Raw genomic sequence first — 14,739 nt, forward strand, 5'->3', positions numbered from 1 at the left:
AAATATGTTATTACCTTAACTAAGAAGAGTTGATACATCCCTCTATCATCTTAGTGCGTGCACGTAAGCGCAGGGGCGGGCTGCGACACTTCGATTGCATTTAGCTTAGCCCCATTCATTCAATGGTACCACTCAGAGATAAAGTTAGAAGTGACCAAACACATCAACGTTTTTCCTATTTAAGACGAGTAGTTATACGAGCAAGTTTGGTGGTACAAAATAAAAGGTAGCGCTTTACTAAGCGGATTTAAAAGGGTAACTATATTGTATGGCGGAACAGCACTTTTGGGAGTACTTCAACTCTCCTGAAAAATCCGCTCCCCTTCTCCCTCTCATAATGGGAGAGGGAGAGTGTTACTGCGCCGAGTCGAAGTACTCCCAAAAGTGCTGTTCCGCCATACAATATAGTTCCTCTTTTAAATCCACTTAGAAAAGCGCTACGTTTTATTTTGTACCACCAAACTTGCTCGTATAACTACTCAACTACTTAAATAGGAAAAACGTTGATGTGTTTGGTCACTTCTAACTTTATCTCTGAGTGGTACCATTGAATGAATCGGGCTGAGCTAAATGCTATCGAAGTGTTGCAGCGCGCCCCAGCGCTTACGTGCACGCATTAAGATGATAGAGGGATGTATCAACTCTTCTTAGTTAAGGTAATAACATAATTTAATATTGAAAATGAGTAGACTATTCCTTTAAATATTCCCCCTTGATATTAAATTGACCCGACTTTTTCCAAACTCTGAAAGCGATGGTCGTGTCCGAACGTAGTGTACAATGAAAAGGTGGTTTAGCCTATATATCTTTAAAATATTAAAAAGATTTTGCAATTTTAGTCATTAGGAAAAGACTGGCAACTTTTTTTAAATGCTGGTGGGAAAAGAGTTAAGAACTACTGGGGCCGGTTGTTCAAAAATAATCCATTTGGATATCGGCTATCGGATTGGATACATTTTTTTAAATGGGTTGTTCAAAACAAAAAAAATATTATTCTGAGTGTGTATTCGGCTTCAGCCAAGAGTTTTCCTTTTAGTGCATCCCTATTGGGAAACCAGCTGAATTGGTCATATGTGACTTGTTGTATTTGTTAACATTAGTAAATACATTAGCTTACATCAACTAACAATGAACAATCATTTTACAGCATTTATTAATCTTGATTTTGGTTAGTTTTAGCATTTACAAATAGATATTTGAAATTAAAGTAATTGTTTAAATTAGTTAATGCACTGGCATAATCAATTGTATTGTCTAAATAATATTAACAAAGATTCATAAATGCTGTATAATAATGCTCATTGTTAGTTCATGTTAGCTAATTAATTTACTAATTTTAACAAATACAATCTTGTTGTAAAGTGTTACCATTCATCTAAATTATTTTGGGCTTCCTGAAGGGCATGTTTTACTGTCCCTGGCCCAGAGCTACATTGACAAGTAACTTACTGTAAAACAATACATGAAAATTTGACCCTACCCGAAGAGATAACATTACGCAATCCAAAGTTTTCAGCTATCATTCTCTATTACATAAAGTATTTCAAATATTTTTACAGTACATTTCCTGTGACCTCTACATGTTATTTTATCATCTGCATCGTTTTGTTTGCATTTTTTGTCATATATTGCCATCATGTATCAGTTTTTGCTTTTTAATGTCTCTCAATTTTTATGTGTCTAATCGTTTGTACTTTTTGTTGCATTTTGTCTGTGTGTGGGTTCGTATTTCCATGTTTGCTGCTAATCTAGCCGGGCCAGGATGACATAGAAGAGAGCTTGGTACGCCCAGTTTGATTTTGTTTAGCTCTTTCTGTCACTGTCAACCTTGCTGTTCCCTCTGTTTTGTTCCACCAGTTACAATAATAACCTTAAAATCAGAGGAACCAATCAGAGCTCAGAAATACCTGATTGATCAAAATTTACCCAATCTCTGACTAACTCTGGCTTTAATCACTGTACAGCTGATCACATTATTCAACCACAGATTGGGATAAAACGTTGGTTTTCCTGTCACTACAACAATGTTGCTTTGGCTGTAACAGGCATGTGCTGATATAATAGGCTACAAGCTGACTATTGTTCGAACATAAGAGCCTAAAACATATAACAGTCATATACTTACATGCATAAGTACTAAGGATGCGTAAGTTTGATCAACCAACAGCCGACAAGTTGACTTGTACATCCTTAATTATATTTAGCAATTGTAAATGACTTTATTTTTGCATCTGCACAAATTAACAACATGCATCTGTTGTGTCCAGTTATTCCCATAAATGTAGCTGTTTAATGCAACAAGCATTTGATGTGATTGTGAAACATGCATGATCTCTAACACAAGGCTGTTTAATGCTTAGTACGCTGTTTTGATGTTTCTGGTTGTTTGAATTTATTTCAGCTTGCCTGTCATTTTACAACTTTCTGTTTTGAATTATTATTTCCTTTAAAGGAATAGTTTATACCAGGGGTTCTCAAAGTTTACATTCAAAGGTCCAAATCTGAATTCTCAGCATTTTGATAGGTCCGGAAAAACTTTATATAAATCATTTCTTTATAAAACAAATCAAAACAAATAGTTTGGAAAAAACATAAGTGTATTTTGGATCTTTATATAGAGATTTAAAAGTATCTATAGATGTTCTTTGAAACCTTCAAAACCATTAAGCTGGTGGGAGCCTTCATAAAGTACTGTATATGCTAATGTACTTCCAAACATGGAAAACATTCATTTAAAAATCTATTGCTCTAATACCACAGAAAACCAACTATCCTGGTTCATGGTCCAAATCATGATACTTAAATGAATAAAATTTGTCAGAAGACGAACACCACTTCATGGAGTTTTTAGGTCAACTGATTTGTAATGTGAAAGAGACCTGGAATCCAAAATGCTACAAAACCTTTCCAACATGTTGCTCTTCAGTGCTGTGTTTTATTGGTGAATGGCTTTCAATTGACCCTCCTTTCTTTACTGTAGCTCACCACACAACTAGCCTGCTGCACACTAATTAACCCTTACAATAATGCCATGGTGGAGGTGTTTCTTTGCTTAAAACACAGCTCATTGATTTTTGTATTTATTGTTATCCCCCAATCTTCCTTTCGGTCTTTTCTGTTTACCCTCTCTCACTTTTCTCTCTCTCTGCAGAGGACCATAACACTTGGGGCAGGTGATAGGCAGGTCATCCAGACGCCCATAAACGACTCTCTGCCTATAAGCGGCTGCAGCGTGGCCCAGCTTTTCAGACAGCTGGGTAAGCCAATCAGCAGCAGGCTTAGGTGCTAAACAGCAAATCAGCTTCATTAAAACAGCAACAGTTGGTGTCAAGTGTCAGATGTGGATGGTTTAATCTCTATCCTTGTGTTAAGTAAATAAAGGAAGTATTGCAGACTGATATTTTTAGTGTCATCTGACTCTCTCTCTCTCTTTGTCTCTCTCTCTCTCTCTCTCTCTCTCTTTCTCTCTCTCTCTCTCTCTCTTTCTAGGAATTGTGAATGTTCTTTATCTGTTTTGTGCTGCTTTGACAGAGCACAAGATTTTGTTCCTCTCCAGCAGTTACCAGCGTTTAACAGATGCATGTAGAGCCCTGTTGGCCATAATGTTTCCTCTCAAATACAGGTATATACAGGGATTTGTCTAAACCACCTTGTTATCGCAAGGCCCTCATTCAATCTGTGCATGTATTCCTCCCCAGAAAGCCCAGTTTTTGCAAAAACAACAACATTGCATTCACAAAATACTGTGCTTTCCCAGTTTATTTATATATTATATTGATTCTTATAGTCAGTAAGTATTTATGTTATTATTTAAGTAACATTATAATGGAATATAAAGGATGGATTACTTTTTTTGCATTCAAGTATTGTTTTCATTAGTCAAATGATGTCTAATTTTATATTTATTTATCTGATATTATATAAAGTGGAGTTCTAAAGTCTGAAACAACCAGTTTTAAAGTCTTAAATATAATTAAAAATAATTAAACTTTATTTAAATGTTTAGATTTTAAATCACATGTTTTAGGACCTCACTTTATATACCAAAAGCAGTTTAGTCTTACTGTCTTTTATATTGTAAAAAACTAAATTATTACATTACTCTGTCTGTAAAATTCAGGTTAGAGTCTCATAATTTTATTATGAGATTTGGAGCTTCAAAGTTTGATTTTAGTCATTGATTTCAATCTTTGACATGACCTTACTCCGATATTAAAGATATCAAGGTTATATTTTTGCACTGTTCTTTACATTATGTAGGATAACTTTGTGTTACACCATAAATCACAAAAAAATTTGAGCTGGGTGTTTTAAATAATTATATATTTCATAATACGAATTATTATTATTTTCAAAGGCCATTTGTCAGCTACATATATTCTAAAACTAGAATATTTCTGATTATTTTGGTTTCAGCTATATAGCATTGTCAGCTTAATTTAACCAAGTGAGGCTCTTTCTAAACTAGTTTAGGTCCTCTTAACCTTTTCATCTCATCATCTTTCTCTGCAGTTTCACATATGTTCCCATCTTGCCGGGAAAGCTCCTGGAGGTGCTCAGCACTCCGACGCCCTTCATCATTGGAGTCAATTCCCACTTCCGCTCAGAGACACAGGAGCTGGTGAGATCTCTGCCCTTCTCTTCCTTACGTTCTCTCCTGTTGGGGTAACGCATTACAAGTAACGTGCATTATGTAATAATATTACTTTTCTGAAGTAATGAGTAAAGTAACGCATTACTTTTAAAATGTACATTAATATTTGAGTTACTTTTTCAAAAAAGTAATGCAAGTTACTTTTTTAGTTTAGTTCATTCAATTTAAACAAAAATGATCCACTGAATTAAACTAAATGCACTCTATGCATACACGCCTGTGTGGGAACTGTTTGAGTCAGAAACTGTGATGGCAGGGCAGAGCTTGACATTTTTGTGATGAAATATGCAATTTCTGAATGCAAAACTTTTTAGTGATAAAAACACCTGCAAGGCCTGAAAGAGATCAAGCCTCAGCCAAGAAAAAGTAATGCAAAAGTAACTAAAAAGTAATGAAGCATTACTTTTCCATGAAAAGTAACTAAGTAATGCAATTAGTTACTTTTTTTGGGAGTAACTTAATATTGTAATGGATTACTTTTAAAAGTAACTTTCCCCAACACTGCTCCTCATCACCTGGCTGAACAGGTTAATTTAATATGAAGCACAGCATAGGGGAACCATTAGATAAGGTTAAAGACAATACATGTACAAATTCGTCATTCAACTCCATTGCTAAGTATTTTATTTATAATATTTAAGTTTACCAAAGACATCTCAATCCAGCTGTTTGAAATCGCACACACTGATTGAAATCACACACACTGTTTGAAATCACACACACATGTACAGTACCCAATAACATTATCACATTTGAACTCACATGTGCTGAATTCTAACCTGTTAACATCATTGCTAAAACAGTTAGTGCTGCAAACGCGTAGTTCACGTATGCATTGTGAAACCGGACTTGGCAGTTATGTGTCTATTAATTTGCATATTCAAAAATCAGCATGAACTAAATTAAGGAATTTCATTCAAGCAGATTTAAACCATGTTGAAATTACTGTCACACAAGAAAAACTTTTATTATGATGCTCAAAGATGAGTTTTAAGGGATACAATTATCCACTACAGGTTAGGTCCAGATGAAAGACCCCCCCCCCCCCCCTTCGGGTCACTTTATTTTACTACATACACATTTAGACTTAGCACATGTTTATTAAGACATTTGCAAAATTTATCATGCATTTAGATTAAGATGGCTTGAGATTAAAAAACAAATGTTTTTGAGGTTTGATCGCCTTTAAAATGAAAAGTAAAATAGTTTGTTCTGGTTTGTATTTTGTGTTATCTGTGGTGAATGTTTTTTGTCAGGAGTCTGATATATATATTTCGGATGTCAGAGTTTATCTCAGTATTCCCATAGATGACGCTGTGTCGAATTCACACTGACGCTTGCACACTCTTGTCACCGTGTTTCCCACACATTGACTTTACTTATGGGCGCGCTGCCTAGGTATATTAACAAGTGCCCAAGTATAACTGGCAAACAAAAAGTTTTTTGTTTTTCCTTGATGATGACACTCTTTAATAATGACATTTTGTGTGCGACATGATTAATATTCTGTGTATAACCCGAGTCGATCGGAGAATGACCGTGAGCGCTACCGCGCTAAAGCTCGCGTGCAGTTTCAGAGTGCCGACGGTTCTATGGCGATAATAACAACTGGCTCTTGTTTTGAAAGTCACGACCACGCGCTGGATTTTCTTCCTCCCATTTTTTTATACTAATATTATTAATAAACCATATATTTTCTAAAATCTAAAAAGTTTGCACAGAGATGGTAGCAAAAAGACATGTTAAGCCTATTGCACTGAACAAGCAAAGCTCAAGCAGACTCAAGATTTACAAAACGCAAACCTGTTATGTAAAGTCCCCTGCCACTGGGACAGCAAGTTGACTTTTGAATCTGAAGTAATGAGTGGATTTAGCTTTTTTTAATCGGCAAGAGAGAAATAGAAAGAAAGGCACTTTTCCTGCTTCTGCTCTATCTAATAGAAATAATAACCATTATAGTCACATGTACTCTATAGACCTGCACTGTCTATCATTAATATACTATATTATTGTATTTAATAGAGTTTGATAAAAGGGGTCATCTAATTGCTTCATATAATTTTTTATTTTTACATAAACACAAAGTAATATCAAACTACATTAAATTTTTTGTGTTTTTTTTTTCTTTAAAATTATATATCTACTACAATCATTCACACAGGAAAAAGTAAACTACATTTACATACTGTGAATTGTTGTTTAAAATCGAGAATCGTTTTTGAATCGAAAATCGATTTTAAATTGAACCTTGAGCCTAAAAATCGGAATCGAATCGTGAAATTTTCTGAATCGTGCACCCCATGAATGAGTTGGCATTTATCTGCTTTGAGGGCATCTGCTTTCAGAAATATTGCTGAATTGTTGTGCATTGTTGCAGATCTGCCAGTAAAATTTTTATGTGGGTTGTTGTGGTTATTTTTTTCAGTACTGAAAGCAATACTAAAAGCACTTGGACAATAAAAAAAATCAATTCTTTACTGATTTCTGTATTATTTGGTGAAAATGTAAATGTGAAAGCTACATTTGTTTTAGTTTCTCACATACTTAAAGACAAATGCCAATGTTTTAATGTTTTGTGTAATATGTTAGTAATATTTTAAATTATGTATTTTTTAGGTTTTAGCGTTTTAAATTTATACTAGTATCTGCATTATTCCAGTCGATTTGTGTTTTTAGTATTTGGTATTTTTGTTTTCTAATGTAGTTTAAACATTTTTTTTTTGCGTGCTTTATTAACAGCTCGATGTCATCATTGCGGATTTAGACGGAGGAACAGTGACCATACCAGAGTGTGTCCATATATCCCTGCTACCTGAGCCTCTTCTACATCACACACAGACCATTATCTCCATGGTAACCACTTTGTGATTTGTTTAATTTAACAGTTACATAGAAATGCCATGCTCAGGTGGACCAATCACTGCTGGAGTTGGCGGGGACAAAAAACTTATATTGACAAGAAGTGAAAGCCAATAGAACGTTCCATTGCAACATCAGTGCCCAGCAGCAGCCCTATGAATCTTTTTGGAATGAAAGCAACTCGCGAGTCGACTAGAAGTGATGTGTCGTTTGCGAACGAACGACTTCCCAACACTATTTACGAGCTTCTTTTTGTCGCTATGGCAATATCAGCTACTTTGTAAAAAAAGTACATTCACACTAACACAATATAAAAACATAGAACACATCTCCCATATACCTGCATACCAACATAAACTCATCCACACATAATATATAAGCTCCATATACATACACATGTACACACATATACATCAGAATTGCTCGAAATGGATTAAGTAAAAGAAAAACAGCCACTGAGTGCGTTTACATGCACAGAATATGCGGATTACCATCAATCAGTTTATTACAGAAAACTGTTTTCATGCGTTTACATGCAAATCAATAAGCCGGCTATGCAGACAACTGCAACAACAACACAACAACACATACTAGACAATACAGCATTTACTTTAGGTGAACAAAATTTTAATTCAAGAAACTTACTATTGCGCTTCTGATTTGGCTGTGAGATTCGCTAAGAATGAATTTTAGAATGAATTGGCTGTGAGAATTTTCATTCCAAAATGGCGGCCCCACTACCGAAGCGCCACCTAGTGGCTGTTGCCAAAAATGCATCAGAGTTTTGCCTCTTGTTCTTCTATACTCTTTGGTGGCGATCAGTTGACATCAGGTGTTTGATAAACCACAGGTGTAGCAGGTTTAATACATTGTTAGTATAGAAATGGTTTTAATACACATTCGGCCTACGGCCACGTGCCTCTGGCCTAATCACAGCCGTGATGATATAGAGCAGGGAAGGTCAATTTTGAAAATGACGAGGGCCAGCATTTTTCTCCTTTATACCAAGGGGGCCAGAACCACATGCACAATTTACATCATTCTTAATTTTCTTTATTAAGAAACCACAATATACAATGAACCGCTCTTTAAAGATTTTAACTACTAAACTTGGCAATTATGCTAATTACAGTGCATTGAAAATGCGCTGTACTGTTCTTACTGGGCTTTTTATTATTATTATTATGTTGGCTTTGAAAAAGCCAATATATTGTTATTGCTATTAAACTTATTATTAGTGGTGCTTGCATTTATGCAAAGCATCACTATTACTATCTTGCATACTTATTAGTGGTGCTTGCATTTATGCAAAGCATCACTATTACTATCTTGCATACTTATTATTATTATTAGTGGTGCTTGCATTTATGCAAGGCATCACTATTACTATTGCTCATACTTATTATTTATTTATATCTTTATTTATTATTCTTATATCTGGACACTTTTTCGGCGCGTAACTCGTCCCACACGGTTTGTCGTAGACCAATAAAACAGGGCTCAAAATGACCGGCTTATTGAGGACACGTCTGCTATGACTTTTATAAGGGATCGGGTGCAGGATTTCCGAAAGGGGGGCGAAAAACCACCCGAAAAATCCCATTGACTTAACATTGCGCCCAACTTTGACGAGTCATAGCTCCGCTCAAGGATTTTATAGAAACATGTGGGTTACAACATTTGAAGAGGGTGGTAGACTCTGTAACAACATGGATCACAATGGGGTGTAAGTTGTACCCCTGGGGTGTAAGAGGTGCCCAAAAATGCCCAATGAAAAGTCAATGGGGCAAAATCCCATAGACTTAACATTGGAAAAATTTTGACGCGTCATAGGTACGAGTGAGGATTTCATAGAAACATGTGGGTTACATTATTTGAAGAGGGTGGTAGGCTATGTAAGAACATACATGACATTGGGGTGTAAGTTGTACCCCTGGGGTGTAAGAGGCACCCGAAAATTCCCATTGACTTATAATGGGGCAGGAAACATGCCCATATAAGGGAATAAAAAAGTTCCAGATGGGATATCTTCGCTTTACAATGTCGTAGAGACACGGGGGTTGGACCGTTTTACTCATGACTCAGAGTGTAATCATTATGGGATGCCAATTTTTTCCCTAGCAACCAAATACAGTACCCTAGCAACAGAGTAAACAAAGCCTTATATCTCCGCACCAGAACATCGTAGAGACACGGGGGTTGGACCTTTTGACTTGTGACTCGGAGTGTAATCATTATGGGATGCCATTTTTTTCCCTAGCAACCAAATACAGTACCCTAGCAACAGAGTAAACAAAGCCTTATATCTCCGCACCAGAACATCGTAGAGACACGGGGGTTGGACCGTTTGACTAGTGACTCAGAGTGTAATCATTATGGGATGCCAATTTTTTCCCTAGCAACCAAATACAGTACCCTAGCAACAGAGTAAACAAAGCCTTATATCTCCGCATCAGAACATCGTAGAGACACGGGGGTTGGACCTTTTGACTTGTGACTCGGAGTGTAATCATTATGGGATGCCATTTTTTCCCTAGCAACCAAATACAGTACCCTAGCAACAGAGTAAACAAAGCCTTATATCTCCCGCCAGAACATCGTAGAGACACGGGGGTTGGACCGTTTGACTAGTGACTCAGAGTGTAATCATTATGGGATGCCAATTTTTTCCCTAGCAACCAAATACAGTACCCTAGCAACAGAGTAAACAAAGCCTTATATCTCCGCATCAGAACATCGTAGAGACACGGGGGTTGGACCGTTTGACTCGTGACTCGGAGTGTAATCATTATGGGATGCCAATTTTTTCCCTAGCAACCAAATACAGTACCCTAGCAACAGAGTAAACAAAACCTTATATCTCCGCATCAGAACATCGTAGAGACACGGGGGTTGGACCGTTTGACTTGTGACTCAGAGTGTAATCATTATGGGATGCCAATTTTTTCCCTAGCAACCAAATACAGTACCCTAGCAACAGAGTAAACAAAACCTTATATCTCCGCATCAGAACATCGTAGAGACACGGGGGTTGGACCGTTTGACTCGTGACTCAGAGTGTAATCATTATGGGATGCCAATTTTTCCCTAGCAACCAAATACAGTACCCTAGCAACAGAGTAAACAAAGCCTTATATCTCCGCATCAGAACATCGTAGAGACACGGGGGTTGGACCGTTTGACTCGTGACTCAGAGTGTAATCATTATGGGATGCCATTTTTTCCCTAGCAACCAAATACAGTACCCTAGCAACAGAGTAAACAAAGCCTTATATCTCCGCATCAGAACATCGTAGAGACACGGGGGTTGGACCGTTTGACTCGTGAATCAGAGTGTAATCACTAGTGGATGCCAATTTTTTCCCTAGCAACCAAATACAGTACCCTAGCAACAGTGTAAACAAAGCCTTATATCTCCGCATCAGAACATCGTAGAGACACGGGGGTTGGACCGTTTTACCCGTGAATCGACATGTAATCACTAGTGGATGCCAATTTTTTCCCTAGCAACCAAATACAGTACCCTAGCAACAGTGTAAACAAAGCCTTATAACTCAGCATCAGAACATCGTAGAGACACGGGGGTTGGACCGTTTTACTCGTGACTCGGCATGTAATCACTAGTGGATGCCAATTTTTTTCCCTAGCAACCAAATACAGTACCCTAGCAACAGTGTAAACAAAGCCTTATATCTCTGCATCAGAACATCGTAGAGACACGGGGGTTGGACCGTTTTACTCGTGACTCGGCATGTAATCACTAGTGGATGCCAATTTTTTCCCTAGCAACCAAATACAGTACCCTAGCAACAGTGTAAACAAACCCTTATATCTCCGCATCAGAACATCGTAGAGACACGGGGGTTGGACCGTTTGACTTGTGACTTAGAGTGTAATCACCAGTGGATGCCAATTTTTTCCCTAGCAACCAAATACAGTACCCTAGCAACAGTGTAAACAAAGCCTTATATCTCCGCATCAGAACATCGTAGAGACACGGGGGTTGGACCGTTTAACTCGTGACTCTGAGTGTAATCACTAGTGGATAGTGGGTTGGAACGTTTTACTTTTGGGTTGGAGTATAATCATATATTGTCCCGAGAATTTTGCCACGGCAAGCACCACTTCACATTTTCTTCAGGAAATGTACCTATCTAGTTATTATTATTATTATTCTTCTTTTTCTGGACACTTTTTCGGCGCGTAACTCGTCCCGCACGCTTTGTCGTAGACCCATAAATTAGGGCTCAAATCGACCGGCTTATTGAGGAGAGGTGTGCTATGACTTTTATAAGCGATCGGGTGCAGGATTTCCGAAAGGGGGGCGAAAAACCACCCAAAAAATCCCATTGACTTAACATTGCGCCCAACTTTGACGAGTCATAGCTCCGCTCGAGGATTTTGTAGAAACATGTGGGTTACAACATTTGAAGAGGGTGGTAGGCTCTGTAAGAACAAGGATCACAATGGGGTGTAAGTTGTACCCCTGGTGTGTAAGAGGTGCCCAAAAGTGCCCCAATGAAAAGTCAATGGGGCAAAATCCCATAGACTTACCATTGCAAAAATTTTGACGGGTCATAGGTCCGAGCCAGGATTTCATAGAAACATGTGGGTTACTAAATTTGAAGAGGGTGCTAGACTCTGTCAGGACGTCCCCCACAATGGGGTGTAAGGTTACCATAGCAACCATTTTGGGCACCCTAGCAACCTATACCATAGACTGCCATTATAAAATGCCCGGATGGATATCTTTGCACCACAGTGTCATAGAGACATGGGGGTGGGCTCATTTTACTCAGGCATCCAATCAGTCTCTCAGGATCCTTACAGACTTACTAAGCCACGCCCCTAGCAACCACTTTTGAGCACCCTAGCAACATAAAATACAAACAGTTATATCTCGGCATCAGAACATCGTAGAGACACGGGGGTTGGACCGTTTTACTTGTGACTAGGGGTGTAACAATGGGGCACATCATTGGCCACTCCCAAGCCACGCCCCTAGCAACCAAATTTGAGCACCCTAGCAACCGAATAAACAAAGCCTTATATCTCCGCATCAGAACATCGTAGAGACACGGGGTTTGGACCGTTTTACTTGTGACTCGGAGTGTAATCACTGGGCACATCATTGGCCACTCCCAAGCCACGCCCCTAGCAACCAAATACAGTACCCTAGCAACAGAGTAAACAAAGCCTTATATCTCCGCATCAGAACATCGTAGAGACACGGGGGTTGGACCGTTTTACTTGTGACTCGGAGTGTAATCACTGGGCACATAATTGGCCACTCCCAAGCCACGCCCCTAGCAACCAAATACAGTACCCTAGCAACAGAGTAAACAAAACCTTATATCTCCGCATCAGAACATCGTAGAGACACGGGGGTTGGACCGTTTTACTTGTGACTCGGAGTGTAATCACTGGGCACATCATTGGCCACTCCCAAGCCACGCCCCTAGCAACCAAATACAGTACCCTAGCAACAGAGTAAACAAAGCCTTATATCTCCACATCAGAACATCGTAGAGACATGGGGGTTGGACCGTTTGACTCATGACTCGGAGGGTAATCACTAGTGGATGCCATTTTTTTCCCTAGCAACCAAATACAGTACCCTAGCAACAGAGTAAACAAAGCCTTATATCTCCGCATCAGAACATCGTAGAGACATGGGGTTTGGACTGTTTGACTCGTGACTCGGAGGGTAATCACTAGTGGATGCCATTTTTTTCCCTAGCAACCAAATACAGTACCCTAGCAACAGAGTAAACAAAGCCTTATATCTCTGCATCAGAACATCGTAGAGACACGGGGGTTGGACCGTTTGACTCGTGACTCGGAGGGTAATCACTAGTGGATGCAATTTTTTTCCCTAGCAACCAAATACAGTACCCTAGCAACAGAGTAAACAAAGCCTTATATCTCCGCATCAGAACATCGTAGAGACACGGGGGTTGGACCGTTTGACTCGTTACTCGGAGGGTAATCACTAGTGGATGCCATTTTTTTCCCTAGCAACCAAATACAGTACCCTAGCAACAGAGTAAACAAAGCCTTATATCTCCGCATCAGAACATCGTAGAGACACGGGGTTTGGACCGTTTGACTCGTGACTCGGTGGGTAATCACTAGTGGATGCCATTTTTTTCCCTAGCAACCAAATACAGTACCCTAGCAACAGAGTAAACAAAGCCTTATATCTCCGCATCAGAACATCGTAGAGACACGGGGGTTGGATCGTTTGACTCGTGACTCGGAGGGTAATCACTAGTGGATGCCATTTTTTTCCTTAGCAACCAAATACAGTACCCTAGCAACAGAGTAAACAAAGCCTTATATCTCCGCATCAGAACATCGTAGAGACAGAGGGGTTTGACCGTTTGACTCGTGACTCGGAGTGTAAATCACTAGTGGATGCCAATTTTCTCCCTAGCAACCAAATACAGTACCCTAGCAACCGAATAAACAAAGCCTTATATCTTCGCATCAGAATATCGTAGAGACATGTGGGTTGAATTGTTTTACTTTTGGCTTGGAGTATAATCATATATTGTCCCCCGAAATTTGCCACGGCAAGCACCACTCACATTTTCTTCAGGAAATGTACCTATCTAGTTATTATTATTCTTTTTCTCCCCCCAAAATTTCGGCAACTAACTCGTCCTAGGGCTTTCAAGCTACATGCACCAAATTTTCCACAGACCTTCAGACTGGTCTGACTTAGTGTGCTATATCTTTTCTAACTGATGGGACCTTCCGAATTCCTAAACGGGGGTCTCGAACACCCCAAAATTTCCATTGACTTAACATTGAGACAAACTTTGACGGGTCATAGCTGTGAGTGAGAAACTTGTAGAAACTTGTGGCTTACCACATTTAAGGTGGCTGACAGGCTCTGTAAGAACATACCTCACAATGGGGTGTAAGCTCTACCCCTGGGGTGTAAGAGGCCCCCAAAATTTCCCATTGACTTATAATGGGGCAGGGAACATGCCCATATAAGGGAATAAAAGCGTCCCAGATGGAATATCTTTACTTTAGAGTGTCGTAGAGACATGGGGGTGGGCTCATTTTACTCAGTCATCCAATCAGTCTCTTAGGATCGCCCCAAAGCTATTTAGCCACGCCCCTAGCAACAATTTTGGGTACCCTAGCAACATCTCCCATAGACTACCATTATAAAAAGCCCAGATGGATATCTTTACACCAGAGTGTCACAGAGA

The 14,739-nt window shown here is 38.9% G+C and overlaps 1 protein-coding gene across 6 annotated transcripts in view; it reads left to right on the forward strand.

Annotated features, from left to right (window-relative positions):
- sbf1 (SET binding factor 1) overlaps positions 1-14,739 on the forward strand; it is a 411,549-nt gene that overhangs the window by 132,749 nt on the left and 264,061 nt on the right. For 3 of the 6 annotated variants that reach the window (XM_065247769.2, XM_073815733.1, XM_073815729.1), the window contains 5 exons: positions 1,753-1,782; positions 3,152-3,257; positions 3,490-3,622; positions 4,513-4,621; positions 7,394-7,507. In XM_065247769.2, coding sequence (XP_065103841.1) covers positions 1,753-1,782; positions 3,152-3,257; positions 3,490-3,622; positions 4,513-4,621; positions 7,394-7,507 — 492 coding nt within the window. The remainder of the gene's footprint in view (positions 1-1,752; positions 1,783-3,151; positions 3,258-3,489; positions 3,623-4,512; positions 4,622-7,393; positions 7,508-14,739) is intronic. The other 3 variants (XM_073815717.1, XM_073815742.1, XM_065247773.2) reach the window with 1 other exon arrangement.

This window comes from Paramisgurnus dabryanus, chromosome 1, assembly GCF_030506205.2.
Source record: "Paramisgurnus dabryanus chromosome 1, PD_genome_1.1, whole genome shotgun sequence".
NCBI lineage: Eukaryota > Metazoa > Chordata > Actinopteri > Cypriniformes > Cobitidae > Paramisgurnus > Paramisgurnus dabryanus.